The following is a 19,003-nucleotide window of genomic DNA, read 5'->3' on the forward strand; positions in this document are numbered from 1 at the left end:
TTCATTGGCCAATGGGGCATTTATGATTGCGACCTACTAATTTTGCCTAGCAACATGTGGCCAGGTAAACGTTGAGTAATTTAGTGTTTGTATTTGTGTGTGCGTGTATGTGTGTGTATTTGTACGTTTTAAGCCCTTTTTAATTTTTTGATTTGTAAATTCACATAAGTATGTTTCTTTATAGTGTAAGATAAGATAAGATTTAAAATTTATATTTTAAACCTTATCAGTTAGTGAGTGGGGAAAAATGCATATAAAAACAAAAAACATACAAGGAAACTGCAGTAAATGATGGCCTGGACAACCATCTTAAAAGTAAAAGGTCATGACGTCATGTTGGCATATCTGTCAACATTTGCATTTGAAAACATTGCAACATGACTACAAATTCTTGGTCACCTCTTTGAGACTGATTTTGTGTGTGGGCAGGCGACAGAAAGCTAAGTGAATGCCAGCCAGCCGTGAGGGACCAATCATCTTGTTCAGGCCGAATGACAATTTCGGCCAATTGTATTTAGTTTAAATCGTAATTGTGAAAAATATTGCCATTTTTTGTTCAGTCTGTTATTTAAAACCACTGTTAGATATCCTATGCTAGCCGGTGTTGGTGTTCTTATATTTTTCTATTGAAAGAAATGTGATCTTGAGCCAGTTGCAATCTGTCCCTTTAACTTCGACAAATTCTTCATTCAGCCCAATTGTTTTGAATGGTTCACTCGTTTTCAAAACAGCGTGTCAAACACCATCATTGAATCAATAGCAGCATCTACCGGACATTATGCGCAAATACAGAGTATTCGCATTCGTTTTACCGACACCGTATCATATATATACATATTTTTTAGCTTAAACCGAGGACGTGGATTCAGTTTAAACTTTCTATGTAACGTTTTAGTAAAAAAGACCAAAATCGGTGGTCCTCCCTTGCAGCAACAACTGAGATCAAAATTAGGTGGAACCTTTCTTAAGAGTCGCTGTTTGAAACCGTGCCATGCGTGTATCGTACAGACAACGGACCCAATGCGGAAATGAATTCGACTAACAAGAATTCTTAACATTGACGGCCTATAAACAACACAGCACCGGAGACATTTCACAAATACCGATTGAATCAATACATTGTGTTCACATTTTACCACTGTCCTTCAAATCTACTCCACATATCGTCTGCAACGTCCCGCCAGTGACAAGAAAAACAATGGCTTCCAGGTCGCCTTCTTCCTCTCCGGACACTGCGACAGGTTCAGGTACAGACCCTGCCCGGCCTGACACTGGGGAGCCCCTCGGTGGAGCAGGATCGGACTCCGACTCGGACTTGGGTTTATGTAAATTTGACTGCTGCGGCATGGAAAGTGGTGACCGCCTGGAGGGCGATGAGTTGGTGCGAGAGTTCGAGTCTGCTGCCGACCGTGTTGCAGATCTGGTCCAAACAGCCAGTAGGGACCAGCTACTATATCTGTATGCGCGGTACAAACAGGTGAGTATTGGGTTTTAGCCCCAATTTATTAGCACCATGTCGGGACAAAATAATGTCAATTAATTATGTCTCATTGTTGATTGAATAGGTGAACAATTTCAAGTGTTGTTTTTGTAGGTCAAAATGGGGAAATGTAATACACCAAAGCCAGGATTTTTCGACTTCGAAGGTCAGAGGAAATGGTAAGTAACCTCCTTGTCTCCGTCCCTCTTGCCTCATTCCACTATCCTCCGTCTCTTTAACAATCTCGTCTTAAAAACGTGGTCTTAAACCTCCACTCATCCATCCATTTTCTATACAGCTTGCCCTCATTTGGGTTACGGGGTGCGGGGTCACTATGGTGACCAGCCCAGGGTAATACCATCCTGGGTACCACCCTGGGCCGGTCACCATAGTCAATCACAAGGCACATACAACCATTCACATGCGCATTATCACCTTTAGACATTTTATAGCATCAAGTTAGCCTAACATGCATGTTTTGAGGATGTGGGAGGAAGCTGACATACCCAGACGAAATCCACACAAGCGTGGGGAAAACATTAAAATTCCAAGTCACACAGATTACGGTTACAGAGATTCAAACCCTCGCTCTCCAGACTGTGGGGCTGACATGCAGTCGTAAGCCTGCTCCATCGTTCTCCATCATGTGTTTTTTTACAACATCTGAAAGGAAAACCTTCACATAACATCTGAAATTATTACTTTATGGGCTACCACTTTAGCTGATGAACAGTTGTAATCAATGATGATGATGTGCAAATTGGTTTCATTTCAGGCAAGCCTGGAAGCAACTTGGGGACATGGAGGCAGAGCAGGCAATGCACGAATACATTTCCTGTGTGAACGTGTTAGACCCTGAAGGCAGCCGGAGGGTAATAATCATGACTCAAAGTAGAGTGTTATCACAGACTGATAATATGATAATTACGGTAATAAGTACCCATATTTGTTGTTTTTAGGGTTATTTCAATTTAGATTAGCTGGGCTGCAAATCAAAGTGATCCAATTTGACAATATAGTGGTAAAATAACCTAAATTATATTAGTTTTCTTACATGACAACATCAGTATAAAATTGCCAATTACCAATTCAGACCTAATGTTTTATCATTAATTTATCCATGAACATGAAAAGTGACAAGCTAGCAATACAACTGATGTTTTATCATAATGTACTACCCTTCTATTTCCATTAGATGGCAGTATAACGGCAGAATAGAGGTATGAGAAAGTATAAAATCTGTCGCTGTAGTTAGATTTTTTTTCTGGAGCTGTGCTGTTATGTCAGGAGAGTTGTGTTGACTAGAGAGGCTGTCATTTGGGGCAGCTGTTGATGTTTTCAGTCACAATTACAACTCTGCACAGTGTGTTTTCTATTGCCTATTGGAACTCTGCTCACTTTTAAGTGCAAGGTGATGTAAGTAATGTGTGAAAATTAAAGGCAATGAAGAACATTGTAGTGACAAGACTATGCAGCAACTTGTAAAAATCCTGTTTTATATTTTGACGCTCACGAGCCAATGAATAGGTTGTCAAAGGCACGTGAACTGCTTGAATAGGAAGTTGCTCTTATTTGGGCCGGCAGTAGTCAGGACAGAACTTGCAACAAGTTAAGTGGAAATGAAAGGGGATAACTTCCATAGTCATGGTGTTGGATAAAGATAAAAGAGATGAACGTTACACAGTAAACTTAACACTAACAGATGAGTACATTCACACAAGGCAACTAACAATACAATATGGAATGACAAACAACAACTCAGATATCATTAAATATGTAATATTAACAACTAATTACAATTCAGTCCAGCAAAGCATGCCGGGAAGCAGGATGTAGTCCCAGCGATGCTACAATACACTCCTGATCAAAATTTTAAGACCGCTTGAAAAATTGCAAGAATTCACATTTTTCACTGTAGAAGTTCAAAACGCAAAAGAAGAAATGGGACTGAGAGAGATTTAAATGGGCTGTTCATCAAAAGTTTAAGACCACAGCCTTTAAAAGCCAAAGTCTTGGCAAAAATGTGGATTCAATGTCATTTCCTGTCAGGTATTCACACTGTCATGATCTCTGGATGACAAAGGCAAAAAAGCTTTCTGTCTCAGACTGCCGTCGGATTGTTGAGCTGCATGAGCGAGGCCTCTCGTGACGTGCCATTAAGACGGTCATTTTAAACTTCTTCAAAGATCCCGAGGGTTGCGGAACAAAAAAGTCAAGTTGTTGACCCAAAAAAAAAAAAAAAACTCACTGGCCCTGAGCCTTAGGCTGTCCATCAAGACACGGCCCAAATGAAGGTTGTTACTGGTGCAGTCCAATAACCATCAAATGCCATCTGCCAAAGAAGGGTTTTAAAAACAAGAAACGTCTTCAAAGGCCTCGTCTCCTTCATCACCACAAAATTGGCCGTTTAGTATTTGCACAAGAGCACCAACAATGGACATTGAAAGGTGGAAGAAAGTTTTATTTTCTGATGAGAAAAAATGTAATCTTGATGGCTTCCCACGTTACTGGCATCAGGAGATCCCACCGAGGATGTTCTCCACATCGTACAGTAGAGGGGGCACCATCATGATCAGGGGTGCTTTTTCCTTAACTGGAACAGTAGAGCTTCAGGTTGTGCAGGGACATCAAATGGCAGATATGGAGATGTTGTAGGAGGCATCCCCCATGAGTTGAAGGCCCTCGTCTGTCTGGCAATAACTGTGTTTTTCAACAGAACACCGCTGCAGTTCACAATACCCACTTGTCAACAGACGACTTCCAGAGGAATAATTTCACTCTTTTGAACCATCCTGCGCTTTCCCCTGATCTAAATCCAAATGACAACATTTGGGGATGAATGGCAAGGGAAGTTTAATTAGTTCCACACAGTGGATGCCGTCCGTGAAACCGTCTTCACTACCTGGAGCAACATTCCCACTAGTCTTCTGAAAATACTGGCATCAGGTATGCCCAAACCAATCTGTGAGGTGATTAACAAGAATGACACTCTCATTCTTTCTTGTGCGTTTTGAATCTCTACTTAGAACCTTCGTAAGAGCAAAATGTAAATTCTTGCAGTTTTCAGCTTTTTTTTCTTGGCAATTAGTAATATTTCCTATTTGTTGTCAAAATGAATATACAAGGCCTATTAAAGGCCTTGGTGACTTTCACCTGTGACCTTTCCCCATTAATGAAGTCCCGCCATCGTCCTTAACCCACCACTCATTGTTTGTTCTTCTTGCTAATTTAGGTCACTTTAATGGCCTCACTGTCATGCACTTGACACATTCTTTTCTCTTCAGGGCCAAGGGGGCGGTGGGCAATACTTGCTGACTCTGCCTCGCTTCTATGGACAATAACGGGGAGGCAGCCCAGTGCACAAACCTGATTGTATTACCGCAGCATGCCCGTTATTTTGGAGGCATCGTTAAATAAGCAGGAGTGTATAGACAGAGAAACGGGAGAGAATAATAGCCAGAAGTCGACCTTTGTTCCTGCGTCAATTGTTAAGCAGACACTGGCTTTATATTAGATTACATTGCAGGGGAGCAGGGACGGTGCATCAGCGAATATTCTGTTTCACAAGTAAATTAGTTTCTCCCAAAAGCCTGGACACAGTTGTTTCACTTGTCGTGTTTTTCCCCCATTTCTTTGAAATCAGATTTGTGTGACTTGCTTTTGTGAGTCAAGTTTAGTCGCTCAAGAATAGGCCTGGTTCCGAAGGGAAAAAAAATTAAACTAATAGAAAAAATAGAATGAGCTCAGACCTATACAAGCCCAAACAATCCCATCTGACTGGAACCAAACTGTACCCACCTCCTGCATGCCTAGATTTTGTCATGAAGATTATGCATTATTCAGTAATACAGCAAGGAAGTTGTTGAAAAATGACTACGTTAATGTCCCACACTGCTAGAAAAAGTTCTGTGGAAGTTCAGTCATTATTTAATGTGTCCTTCTATTCAGTAATAACGTGGTGGAGGTAGTGCATAAAACATCTATTTGGTACAATCCTAGTTTACACAAAGCCTTATGTACCGTGTCTCACAAAAGTACCCTCACATTTCAGTAACAATTTTATTACAGTATATTTTAAGGGACAATACTTCAAAGAATTAAAGTTGGATACACTTCAGAGTAGTCAGTAGTCAGGTGTCTAACAATTCACCAGCTCCGCCAGTGATCGTCATGGGAGAGTGAAAAAGGATTCCAGTAACAACTTGTGCAGCTCTGGTGAATTTCATGTCCAAGAGGATTTAGGCAGTGTTAGATAACAATGGTGCTCACACACAATATTGACACTTGGGACACATGTGGACAATGTGTTACTAGCTATTTTGACAATCATGGCTATGTTGTGAGTCATTTACAGTGAATAGTAAATCTATACTCCATCCAAACTGGACACTGACTACTACAGTGTATATCCAAGCATCATTTGTATTGCATTGTCCCTTAATAAGATGGCATAAAATGTTTTTTATAATGTGAGGGGCGTATTCACTTTTGTGAGATACTGTAGTTCCACAGCATGGATTATGGCACAATTGGGGATGTCCGGTACACTTCTACTACCAATGTGATTTTCCTTTTAGATAACATACATCTGTGGTCAAGAATGTTTGTGTTCTGTGTGTGACAGTATAGCCGAGGAGCAGAGAGGAGAACGGGATTCGGTGGAGCAGCGGTCAGCTCACTGTACCAAGAGGAGACAATCAGGTATTACCATCACAAATGCACACAAACTACAGTACAGTCGTCTGTTGCAACTTCGCGGTTCGAACATCTCTCCCTGCTCTTTTGCGTTTTTTCAACAATGAATAAGTGATTGCTGCTTTGTGGTTTAGCCTATAGTAGTATGGCCAAAAAATATTGAAAGGCAACGCATATGTAGTATTTTACACTGGTCACTGGGCGTCAGTAATATTGCATTGATGAGACATTACATTACATTACCTTAACTAGAACTGCATTGAGAAGACATGGATGCAGTGTGGAAAAAAAAACGTTTTCCTCCCATTCCGTGTGGAAGTGGTACGTTTTCTTGCTTTTTACTTTGTTCTTCTTCCCCACTCAATTTCAAAGCTGCGCGTAGGAGTTGCGCAATGTGGTGTAAAGAAAGAAAGCAATAGTGCAGCAGTAACCATTATTTTACAGATGTGCCTGTATGCCAAATGTATGTCAGACTGACTGCCCTGTATATCAAGCAAGCAACAAACGTCATAGTTAGGATGTATAATAGACTGATGTCAATTTTTTTTTTTTTATGCCATGCAATCGACCCACATCATGTTCGACATACAGTACTTCAACAAGGTACTTTTACAATGCTAACGTGAGTTACAGTATATGTTATTGCTTACCATGTCTACTATATTAGGTAATACAAGTGTAAAGGTAACTGTAGGGGTGATATTTAATGTCTACAGGGCTCTGATAATGGTAAAAACTGTATTTAGAAGGTCATAAACAGGTTTTCTATGCTCTAACTATGAAAATATTCCATTTATTAATAGATTCCTACTTTGCATAAATTTACTTATCACGGACAGGTCTGGAACCAAATAACCATGATAAATGAGGGACGACTGTATGTGTGTTATGTACATATCTCACACTATTTACCCTCTGTTCTTTGACAAAAAAAAAAGTCAGGGGGGTTGTGAGACGGATCCCGCATCGCCCAGGTCGCGTTGGTCCTGCATATCCTGCCGTTGTTAACCACCAGTCCTCATGCTGTGTTTGATTACATTCAACAGAGCGGAACATACACTCCTGATTTATGTAAATGGAATATTTTTCTCCTATTTCCGTTTGCCTGGCAGACTTACTCAAGCTTAAAAACCTCATCTTCCTTTCAATGGAAATAAGAGTTTTTTTGCCGATGGAAATGAGATGTGAGATTACTGCAGATTTCCCAATTTATAATTAGTGTGCACAGTCTTTGGTGGCGGCAACCAGAGTCTCCCGTTTTAATTACTTTAGGATTGAAGGAAGGAGTGGGCGGGTGATGAAGGCATGGTGGACACAGCAGGGGCACACGGGCATATTCCCGAAATGATGACTCCCCTCGGAGGTAATAACCATGCCCCCGTGCTCCAACATATACGCACTGCTGTGCGTCCCTGCGATTGCATTAGAATCCATGCAGAACTTGCCGGAACTGTCACAATCACTGCTCTGCTGCATTCCAATTTCCTACTGCTTCACAAACACACACACACAAACACACTGCAATATTAAACAGGTACACACCTGTCAGCGTTAATTGCAGTGATCGCTTCTCACCTCACTGTAAGTGGTATATGTGTTTGTGTGTATTGATAAAAGTAGCATCGATTTGCAATAACCCTATGTTACTAAACAGATCAGGGTGTGATTGAAGAGACTTTGGACGGCACGTTTGTAAACGCCACATTTGTAACCCCCTCTACAAAATATGCTGATCAGCATCAGCTTTGTTGCCTGGACCTTCTGACGGAAGCAAGTGCAGCGTTATTTAACTTCTCATTGCTTTTTTTCATTGTGTGTGTGGGTGTGTGCGTCTACATGTGCCTGCTCCACCATTGTAACCAGTTTGGTCTGATTGATGAGGGACGTATTTGCCAGTACATCAGACTGGATCAACACACAGTGCACATAAGCAGCTGTTTTGATGACAGAGTAGCTGGTGACTTTCCCAGCATGCATTGCGACACTGTTGATGTCATACTTCTTACAGGAGCCACATTAATCACCTGTGCTGTGTGTGTTTGTGTGTATACTATCATATTGTAGATTAATAAGTGTGTCACGCTCATATAAGAAGCTTTATTTTAGCTTTAGGATACATTTATATGAAAGTGTGCATGGGCCGACCCTGTCTGACCATTGACGAAAGACTGATGAGCTGCCCTATTGATTAGTTGCCGGGGGAAACTGATGGCAGCCACACATCAGGGACACTCAGGGTCACAGTGGCCATCGGGCAAAGGAAGGGAGTGGGCGTGTCCACTTGTGGAAAGTCATGAATATACATCATGGCTGTAATCAGGAATATGTAAATTGATGAGCTCATACATAACGTGGTGGTAATAAAAAGTGTAATGAGTTATTCATGATTCATCACAGGCTGATGGGCAGAAAGCAGGGAGGGGGAGTAGGGAAGTCAGGTGAAAAACACATTGCGAAAACACCACAAAAACAATTTTTTTATGGACTCTTCCTGTTAATATTTCAAATAGAATTATTGTTCGGTCGATCAAACTAGGTCTGTCATTGTGGAAAGTCAATTTACCATCCGATTCTTAGTAGACGAAAACTGAACTTGCAGTAGTCTGAGTCCTGCTGAGAAGGCCAAAGCTATAGGCATCTTTTGTATGTATTTACTGATTGATTACATTAGTTTATTGAGTAGTGCAAGTTTTTTCCAGAACAATTAGCAACCTTTCTCTCGTTAGAACGCACAGAAAAGGGAAAGAAATATGTTTCACATGATTGTGAATGATGGGCAAAATTCCAAAAAAGTGCAGTTTTCCTTTAAAAGATCTTGTGACACTCCTATAAATTATATAACATTCCTTGACAGAAACATAGTATGTTGATGAGAGAGTACAGAAAATGTAATGCTTCAAGTAGTCGTAGGAAATGAAGAGTAAGGAGTAAGTGCGGTAGTCATTTGTCATTTTCCCTGTGGTTCAATAATCTTCTGCCTTATACTTTGTAAACATCAACTGCTTGAACTGTTTCTTGAAATGGCTCATTCTAGTGCATTGTTTGAGTTCTTTACTCAATCCGTTCCATAATTTAATTCCACACCCTGATATGCTGAAAGTTTAACGTTAAAGTTTAATTATTTTAAGTAACATTTTTCTCCAAGGTCATATTTACCAGAAAATTATTTTCCATGCATGTAGAAAGTGGAAAACGTAGCTCTCTTTGACACCATGGTCTTTTATTAACAAGTATATTTCACAGCACAGCAGCAATAGAGGCAATGTTGTAATAGCAGTAAGGAGAAAACTGCACGAACACACTTGAATTTCACACCTGATTAGCTGAGGAGAACAGCCAGTATTTTAAATTGCATGCAGGTGTAGATAAAGCTGCTGGATGCTGACCACTCCTGTAACTAAGTGCAGCTGCTGCCATCTTGAGGGTTTAATAAAGCCTACATTAGGGGGTTGCTTAGAACCACAGCTGTTAGAGCTGCAGTGTGTCACCGGCTCAAAAAAAAAATATTTAACTACAAAGTCTATGAACAACAACACCGGTTAGCATATGCTACCAATAGTGGTTTAAAAGAACAGATTGTACAAAAATACCTATATTTTTCACAATAACGAGTTCAATTTAAAAAAAATTGTCGTTCAGTTGGAATAAGATGACTGGAATTCTGTCTGTCTGGTATTCATGTACATGTCTGTAGCTCATGCACTTACACAAAGCAGTCCCAGAGAAGCGAACAATTTGTAGTCATCTTGTTACGATTGGCTTTGCATTCAATGATAGCTAAATAAACCTTGCCAAATCGCTATCATTACCTCGAAACAAACATTACAAATGTGCATGCGTGCGTGCTATGTGGGGCGTAGTTTATGACCACGATGCACGTGTCATGTGCTTCTAGGCGACTTTGTCAAACTGGAGCGGGAAGGGAGTGGGGACTTAACATGCCCTGTGTGACTCAGGAAATGGTGGGGTGCCGTCAGCAGAAGAGGCACTCGGCTGCAGGTATCTGCGAGAGAAGAGCACGCCCTAAAGAGAGAGACAGAATCTCACCGCTGTAGCTCACATTGTATTGTGAGGGGGAATTCTACCGACAATGAAGGCTAAAGCGGTCTGGGAGGTGTTTCATGCATAATCTGAGCTATTTGCCCAGGCTGGGATAAGGGCTACACAAAAAATGGCCCTCCTGCTATTATTAAATTTACATACTGAGTTTATCAGAATAAAAGTTTAATTTCTATATTTCAATCTTTTTGGATTGTACTTTTTATCGAAAAAGTTCTATCAGAGCGGCTGAACTTGCGTGAATTTTTTGAAGATGTTTCACCTCTCATCCAGGTCTAAGTCCAGTTGTTCTGATTCAACTCCTCAGTGATACCATGTACAGTCAGTAATTACGCTGCTTCACTTTATCACGGTTTTCAAACATATATTAATTAATACATCGTGCTGTTTCATAATTCAAAACAACCTATTATTAGGCAAAAGTATGCATATTTAAGCATATTTTACATATTTTAGGCCATAATTAAGCATTTTCTAGCATAAAATGGCTCAATTAATAAATATATGTGCTAAAACACACGTAATTAAGAAGACAATTCAAATTGTGACTGTAGTATTCTACATTGTATTTGTTTAGTGAGACAAACCAGGCTTGATCACCGCAGCAACAGGCTTTTATTGCGTGTTTAAATTATCTCACAACAGGCACGGGTTACTGTAGCTAAAACTCAACTTTGAACCCCTGATGTCACTTCCTGTTTGTCACCCATTCTGCGCCCCTAGTAGTACCGGAACACATTTAGTGTGACACACACAAGCAGGAGTTTTATTTGTCTTAAATGGCTTATTTTCTCAGATAAAATCTACTATATTGAGTAATACGAATATTTAAAGGTGACTATATGGCTGTTATTGCATGTCTCCAGAGCTCTTAATGTTAATAAACGTTTTTAGAAGATCAGAAACAGGTTTTCCATGCCATAGCTATGAAAATATTGCATTTATAAAGAAGGAATTCTACTTCTCAGAAATTCACTTGGTCTGGAGCCAATGAACTACTTTAAACGAGGGATTACTGTACTGAAAACCTTTACAGACACTTCTTATTCAAATAGTTTTTAGTTTGCGGATAAAACTTGTCACAGTGTTATTTTGGCTTCAAATTCCAACTGCATTGTAATGTTATTTCATTAAATACATAATATGTGAAAAATCTGGGTTGAAAATTTTCAGCATTTCGGGTCGCCTCCTGTCATTAAGCAGTTATGGTGGGTGCTGCAACCAAACATTTGACAACCACTGGTTTACTACTCGAAGATGGAAGAGGGTGGGATGTAATGCTTTCACCACATTCAAAACTTAGCGCCCTCTAATGTAGGTAGCCGCCCACCCGTGACATACAGTAGCTTTAATGCCAATGTTTTATGACATGGTGCTAGATGCCGGCCATTATTTGCTTTTGTAGACCATGCACCCAGCAACTAAAGGAGACTGCAGTTAATTGAATAGAGGCGTAAACTTTAGCATTTACAGTGGTATTGAACATGCTTTTATTGGACAGTGACAATATTTCCATTAAGGTAAACAAAATGGCGGCAGTGTAAGCATTGAGCCTACCACCTTGAAAATGCAGTGTCTTACAGTCCCCTAGTAAGTTAAACAGTGGCCTGTGTCTAAGTTGTGTCTCCAGGTGGCTGCTGTATGAACCATTTATGGTTCAGGAAGGCAGAATACAGAAAAGAACAAGGCTGACTGGTGTGGGGTGGGGGTTAAGGGTTTTTTGGCCTTGGGGATGGCTGACGTACAGCAGCGTGTGTGTGGGCTGTCTGTCAGACAATAGAGCACTAAATTCAATTAATCTGAATGGCCAGCATGAGTAAGAGGGAGGGGAAGGCGTAAAGCTCTAAATGAGATTTTGCCCCTTCTCTCCCCCCACCACCACCACCACCAGCACTCACGGTTGTCCCCAATGCCACGAGGTGATTAGAAATGCAGAGATAGAATCAGAGGTGGGACGGTGCCTCTTAATTGTGTGCGTGTGTGTGTGGGTGTTTGCTGTTTGTACGTCAGTGTTCCCAAGGGATGTGACACATGTGGTTGTTGCCTGTGCATGAGGAAGACAGGTTGTGTTATCTGTCTGTGTGCATTTGATTGTTACAAATAATGGGTTATCGAATGAGACAAGTACATATTTGGGCATTTACGTCAAATTTTTAGCATAACAGACAGTAGTTTTGTTTGTTTTCTGAAATCAAACATTTTTAGCATTTATGGTTACAAAATGACCAAAACAAATTATTAATCCATAAATTGTTTTTGTTTAAATATTGTTTGAAAAGAAATGGAAGAACCTCTCTCTGAATGTTCTGAACTCCTGAATGCCCGTGTTGAATCAACAGTGTGTCTTGCTGGCCAGGTATTGCACTCCTGTGTAATAATCAGTTTGACACAATCGACCGATCAATAAATCAATTATTGTGCACATCCCTAACAGACAAGAACAGCAAAACATTAAAAGTAAAATTTGTCACATCCAAGAAAAGTAATTTAACTGACAACTCATTCGAGATCATTCTCTTTGTATTTCTGTGACTTTCTCAGGGAAGAAGATAAGAACATATTTGATTACTGCAGAGAAAACAACATAGAGCACATTACCAACGCCATCAGTTCCCAGAAAGTGGACGTCAACACGAAAGACGAAGAGGTAACAAAAAGCTAATGGCAATGAGTAATTGGCACACTGACTGTGACCAGGTCCACATATCATACATATGAATACACATAAATGATCTGGGTTAAAACTAAAAACTGTGTAAATTATGTAAACATTAAGTCTTATTCTATGCTGCCCCTAAAATCTTTGATTCTTCTTCTCACCTGCCAAACCACTGGTTTAGTCCAAAAGGAGACAACTGGCTCAATGCTGAGCTGCAGTACTGCTACTTCACAGCAGAGAGCAGTGGTGAAATTTCACATAAGCACACAGCCTAATTGGAGCTCAAGATCCTTATCTAGATGGTCCAGTATCATGAGGACAAATGTCCACTTGTTCCCTTCCCGCAGGTTTTATCTTGTCAGCTTAATGATCTTGCAAATTGCTCATTAATTACTTTTTTAAAACGTTTTTTCATATTAATTACAAACAGTAATTTAATAGAGGGCACCATTATAGTAATACATTTTGAACATTGTACATTAATTTTGTAGGAGGGAAAAACATGCACAAATGCACTTTTCAATGTCAGTGTCATGCTATTTTGTGTATAATATGTAACACTTTTATTTATTCCAGAAACGCCCCTTTAAAAAGAACCTTTTCATGTAGCTAATTGAGCAAACTGAAATCAATTAATTATGCATTTAAGGCATAACGCTACGAGACACCTTAATGTCCCACTTAACCATGGTTGTTAGTGATGATGCAAGAAGTAGCCACACACCTGAAGGAGAGCTTGAGGGGAGTGGGCCAAGTGTATTAGTATTCTGGCCTGTTTCAATACATTTCCATTCTAACATGCAGCCATGGTGATCAATATGATTTAAGCAGAATTGGACTTGGAGAGTTTGTTTTACCTAATTGCCCCTCACTGAAAAATGAACTTGATCTCCAAAGCAAACGAGAGGCCAATGTGTGTGTGTGCGTGCGTGCATGTTAACAAGATATAGAGTAGAAGGCTGCTGATCTATGATCACACACACTCACGTGCAAACACACAGAGATCAATCATGCTTACAGACTTGTTGCTGGCTTCAATCTCTACCTCAACAAGAGTCCAAATTAGAGAATATTTTGTTTAGAAAGTGAAGAGACTGACTCATGTCTCTTAACTTGCAAAATGGTTTGCAAAGTTAGAATGTCTAATTGTGTGCTTGCAGGGCCGAGCTCTCCTGCACTGGGCCTGCGACAGAGGCCACAAGGAGCTGGTTTCTGTTCTCTTGCAACACAAAGCTGACATCAACAGCCAGGTAGGCAGACTTATCCTTAGCAGATCAAATTACAGCACCACTCTGAAGTAGGTTTTAGAGTACATGTAATTGTGCCTAAATTTAATTACCCGTAAATGTATATGAGCCTGACAAGCTTTATACCTAGTATGAAGTTTCAATATGAAGCACATTTGTCTCAAGTTTTATTTTCAGGAGGCAAAACACACATTTTGTTAACAACTACAACTTCTCTAAGGCAGTGATTTTCAACTGGTGGGTTGTGACCTTTGACTTGGTCAAGTTTGAGCGGGAGAGGAAGGACATCTAGTGTGTACTTAAGGCACCGTCCGTCCGACACACAGCTACATAGCTACATATCTGCTGCAGAAAAGAGAGGCGTAAAGCGAAAGCTCACGTTGTTGCATGGGGAAATTCCGCCCACAATGAAGACACAATGAAACTTCTTTTGTGCTGGCACACAGTGTTACCTCACATTCAAACTGCACTTTTAATGGCTTTTCATTAAAGGGAGTGTTTGCATCTGGCTCAAAATTACACCGCCAGCGCTCCTGCACGTGTGTGCGTTACCTAGGACACAGCTTACATTCTCCGAGCAGGAAGAGGGCGGGATATAGGTGTGGGTCATATGGACCAAAACTCATATCCCGATATGTTTATGTTGAATCGTTATACTATATACAGTATATCCCGATATTTTTTCCACAAAGTCAATTTAGACAAAGTCAAAGTCAAATATGTGTGCAAAGTTGTTTCATAAAAATTCAAAAATCCTCTAAAATAAAACAGTCCATTTTCTTTTTGAAATAAATATAGAAAAAGTAAAATATAATCATCAATCTTAAAGCCAAACCTTAAGCTATGCTCAAATCCTCAGCTAACACCGAAAGCACAAAAGAACAAAATATGACATAAAGTGCCCTTTTTAAGAGATGTCAGCAGCAACTCAAAAATACTTGGGGTTTGTTATTGGTTTAATGCCTGATGAATCATGTCTTTCACAGCACTAAGGGTACAATTAGCTCATTTTCTCAATTTTCCGCAGGAAACAATGATGCGCCATCATTTACATGAACTGGGTTTGTCGTTTTCTTAGGTTTACGTTTCGGTGACATCTCGAATGTTGTGGGTCAGTTAAATGTGGCTTAAATATAGCTACTCCTCGGCCCGGTTTTTGCCGCAGATGGTGCTTGGTGAGAGGTGTAGCTTCTCCAGAGCACAGTTCTAGCAGCTGTTAGTGGTAGCTAGCCACAGCCACTCTTGGTGCGAGGTGTAGTTGCTCTGAAGGCCGGTGTTAGCCACCGCTTGTCCTGGTGTGAGGCGCAGGCACTCGGAGGCCTGGTGCCAGCTGCAGATGGCACTTATGGCGAGGTGTAGCTTTTCCAGAGTTCCAGAGAAAATCCAGTCTATATCCATATGAACGATATGTTTGTTTGTGATATCGTGCCTAAAAGAAATGTCGATATTTTAAAAATATAGAATAGAAATATACAATTTGTTTTGCCGCTTGTCATTGAAGGGTGGGTCTCTCAGCCAAACCAGTTAAGAACCACTGCTCTAAGGGGTATTGACTTCCACACGAGGTTGATAAAAGAAAGTGATTGTTGCTTCAAACTGGCGATTGGCATTTGAAGAATTTTCCTTTATCAGTCATTACGGAAATGACCAATTTTCAAATAATCTTTTTAAAAATCTTTTGCTGCTTTAGAAAAAAATTGGAGAACAAGCTGCAATATCTAAATACCACCTGCAGAATAACTTGGGATTTTAAGAGATAATATTGTAGAGAGTGTGATAAAAGAAGTGTGACAAAGGAAACTAGATGTTACTCTGTAAAAGGCAGAAGTCTGCTTAGGGCACACAACGTAAACATACAGTATGTGACTGGTTTGGCCCCAGTGCAAGTGGACTACAACGTCAATAGATTTTTTTTTTCATTATTATTTTATCCACATCTTAATTCAGATTCTCGCCAAATGATTTTGTTGTTCTTGCTCTACACATGTACCAACCTTCCACAGAGTTTCATACAAATCGATTGTGTAGTTTTTAGAGTTCTGCAACCAAACAAACAAGCGATGGCAATCAAAACAATTACACACATGGCAGAGGTAAAAATTAAGAAATAAAAGTGTCTCTCTTTTAAGGCATTGGAGCTTGAGCTGAGATTAACGTCTTTACATTCAAACATGCAAGCTTATTATAACAAAAGTAACTGCAGCCTACTGATTGTTTCAGAGAATTATTTTCATGTGGTAAATAAAAGATAAAAAGTTGTTGCAATGTCAAGGTATTGTCGCACAAACTTTTTGATACTTGGACCGCCTGCTTTGTCTAAACTGTTTGGGCCTAAAATAACTTTGCCTTAGTCTTGTTGCTGCCACCTTTGTTTTAAGACACAGCTTACCACACAACAAACAACAAATTTCTGATCATAAATTGCCCAAAAACTGGTCTAGGAGCTACCAGTGCACACAAGTTAACCCTGAGTTATATTCTGTCATGTTCACGATCCCTGTTGCTCTTTTCTTCTCTTTCTCTCTCCAACCCCTGCCAGAAGGTCACCTTTAATTCACTTTGAGCCGCAGACAAATCCTCCCGAGCTTCATCACAAAGAGTCGGACGGTCGCTAGCGTAGCGTTCAGCCTCCCCAAGGTTTAGCAGCATTCAGGAGGCTTTAGCTCTGGGCCGTAAGCTGGCTCAGCTGCACATTGGAGAAATTAGTTCTCTGTCTATGCAGAAGGCACGACACAGCACCAGGTTGCACACCGAGGCTTTAACTGTAAGGCCAAATCAATTGGAAGTAATCAGGCAAATTGTTTTACATTGCACAAGCCACATAATCAGGACATTTCACAAATGACTTTCCTTTTTGTGGCCATACGTGGACCTTTTGTTTTTCATGATGCGGGGAGGAGGGGATGGAGGATTTGTTCAGAGTGGTTCATAAAGGCTTAACTGTGGGCTAACTACAATCATTTCACTGATGATATACAATATCTAGATAAAAGTAGTTGATGTGTGGATTCACGGTTTCTGTTCAGGTTTTCTGGTTTCACTGTAATTTGAATTGTGGATCATGTGCCAATGTTACTATAGTTGCTATCAGAAGACAAGGCGATGGATTTTGTTAGAAACATTTAGAAAATAAAATACAATATCAGCAAAAACGCATTTCAGAATCACAGAAACACTATTTTTGCAATATTTTGAAGCTGTAAGTTCAGCAAATCATTTGAAGGTTGTTAGTAAGCATCCACTGTTTTTGTTACGATTGGCATTTTAGTTTAACATGGAAATCTTTACACTGATTGTGAAAATTACATTATACTTGTATATATATATATACATACATACATACATACATACAGTATATATATATTTTTTTTATTAAGAAGGCACTTTCTGCTACAATATTGGTTTGCCAAAAACATCAGTATGAGCGCTTTCAGAGTCAACTATAACACAAAATAAGTCAACTTGAAACTTGGTTTGGTAGTGAGGATAAGCGGCATAGAAGATAGATGGATGGATGGACTTGGTTTGGCACTGTAGGACTTGAGTACAGGACCTATAACTGCAGTATGGTGGATTTTTTTAGCCATCAGAGCACAGATCAAACTCGCACACATTTTGCTACATGATGCCTCAGGAGAGATTCAAGAAATTAGACAAGAAGCATTATTGGTATCAGATTTATGAGGTGGTTGAGGGAAAAAAATAGTTGTCTAAATCATACCACTCCGTCACAATGCCAAATCAGCTCATTATTTAAAGTGTGTGGAATGATTCGTTTCTTATTAGAATGTCATCTCTTTTTTTTTTGTTGTTTTCTTTTTAATCCGAGAAGAGGTAATGAGAATCTGTTTTTTGTGGCCAAAGTATGTGACAGCAACAAAAAAAGGTTCTAAAGGCTGTAAGAGAAATGGAGGAATGTTTGTTTAGAGCCACCAGTAATCTCTCTTGACCTCCACCAACTGCTGAGCAACCAGTAAATAAAGATCAAACATGATTTATGCTTAATTTGTTGATTAAAATGGTGGGAGGGGAGCTTTGGAGTTAACAAAAAGTATTATTTGCCTGGCTGAGGAGGGAAATCGTTTGAAATTAATCAACTGATTGTTTTAGTGAATTGTTCCCAAACCCTGGTAACCTGCATTAAGGGCTCGTTTGACACTTAATCCTGGATCAAGCTGAGGGCAGCAGGATACAATATATTGGTGTGCGTGCACGCGTGTGTGGGTGTGTGAGTTTGAATACACAGATCACAACTCTGCCACCTGCCAACTGTAGATCCTCACACACCCCATCCTCACAGTTTTGCCACTGGCCCAGTGAAAGTGGGGCACACAGCACAAACTGTGGGAAATAGAGCCTCACTTCATGCAATCATGGAAATTACAGCTTAACAACTGGACTTAAACATTGTGTGCTAATATGTATTTAAGAGTCTTAATCAGGCAGAGGCTTAAGTTTTATTAAGGCATTCCATCAGATCATATGAAAACAGATCAGACTGTCATGTCAGTTCCATCAATAATTAGCTTTTTTGTGTGTTAGCATTTGCAATAAAAATTTGAACAGTCGTGTTTCCGTTTTAGATGATTTTATTTCTAACAGATTCACTATTATTTTGTGTACTTCTGTTTCTTCTTATGAATAACATTTTAAAGCGTGGTCAAACTAGTATTGTAATTGTCATTTTAAAGGTGCTGTCCCTCATTGATTCCAAACTACACTGTTTTTTCAACCAAAAAAGTTAAGAACCACCGCTACCAGATGTTACCAATAGTAGTTTAAGAGAACAGATTGAACAAATACATGTCTGTATTTGTCACAATTTGAAGTTAAACAAAAAAAAAAGTGTTCTGCCGGAATAAG

At 39.8% G+C, this 19,003-nt stretch overlaps 1 protein-coding gene across 1 annotated transcript in view; it reads left to right on the plus strand.

The window, feature by feature from the left end:
* Positions 1 to 988: 988 nt before the first annotated feature.
* acbd6 (acyl-CoA binding domain containing 6) overlaps positions 989 to 19,003 on the plus strand; it is a 41,779-nt gene continuing 23,764 nt past the window's right edge. The window contains exons 1-6 of the mRNA XM_054788671.1: positions 989 to 1,477; positions 1,595 to 1,659; positions 2,256 to 2,352; positions 6,105 to 6,181; positions 12,776 to 12,881; positions 14,054 to 14,143. Of these exons, the coding sequence (XP_054644646.1) occupies positions 1,199 to 1,477; positions 1,595 to 1,659; positions 2,256 to 2,352; positions 6,105 to 6,181; positions 12,776 to 12,881; positions 14,054 to 14,143 (714 nt within the window). The 5' untranslated portion in view covers positions 989 to 1,198. The remainder of the gene's footprint in view (positions 1,478 to 1,594; positions 1,660 to 2,255; positions 2,353 to 6,104; positions 6,182 to 12,775; positions 12,882 to 14,053; positions 14,144 to 19,003) is intronic.

Source organism: Dunckerocampus dactyliophorus, chromosome 10, assembly GCF_027744805.1.
Source record: "Dunckerocampus dactyliophorus isolate RoL2022-P2 chromosome 10, RoL_Ddac_1.1, whole genome shotgun sequence".
Taxonomy (NCBI): domain Eukaryota; kingdom Metazoa; phylum Chordata; class Actinopteri; order Syngnathiformes; family Syngnathidae; genus Dunckerocampus; species Dunckerocampus dactyliophorus.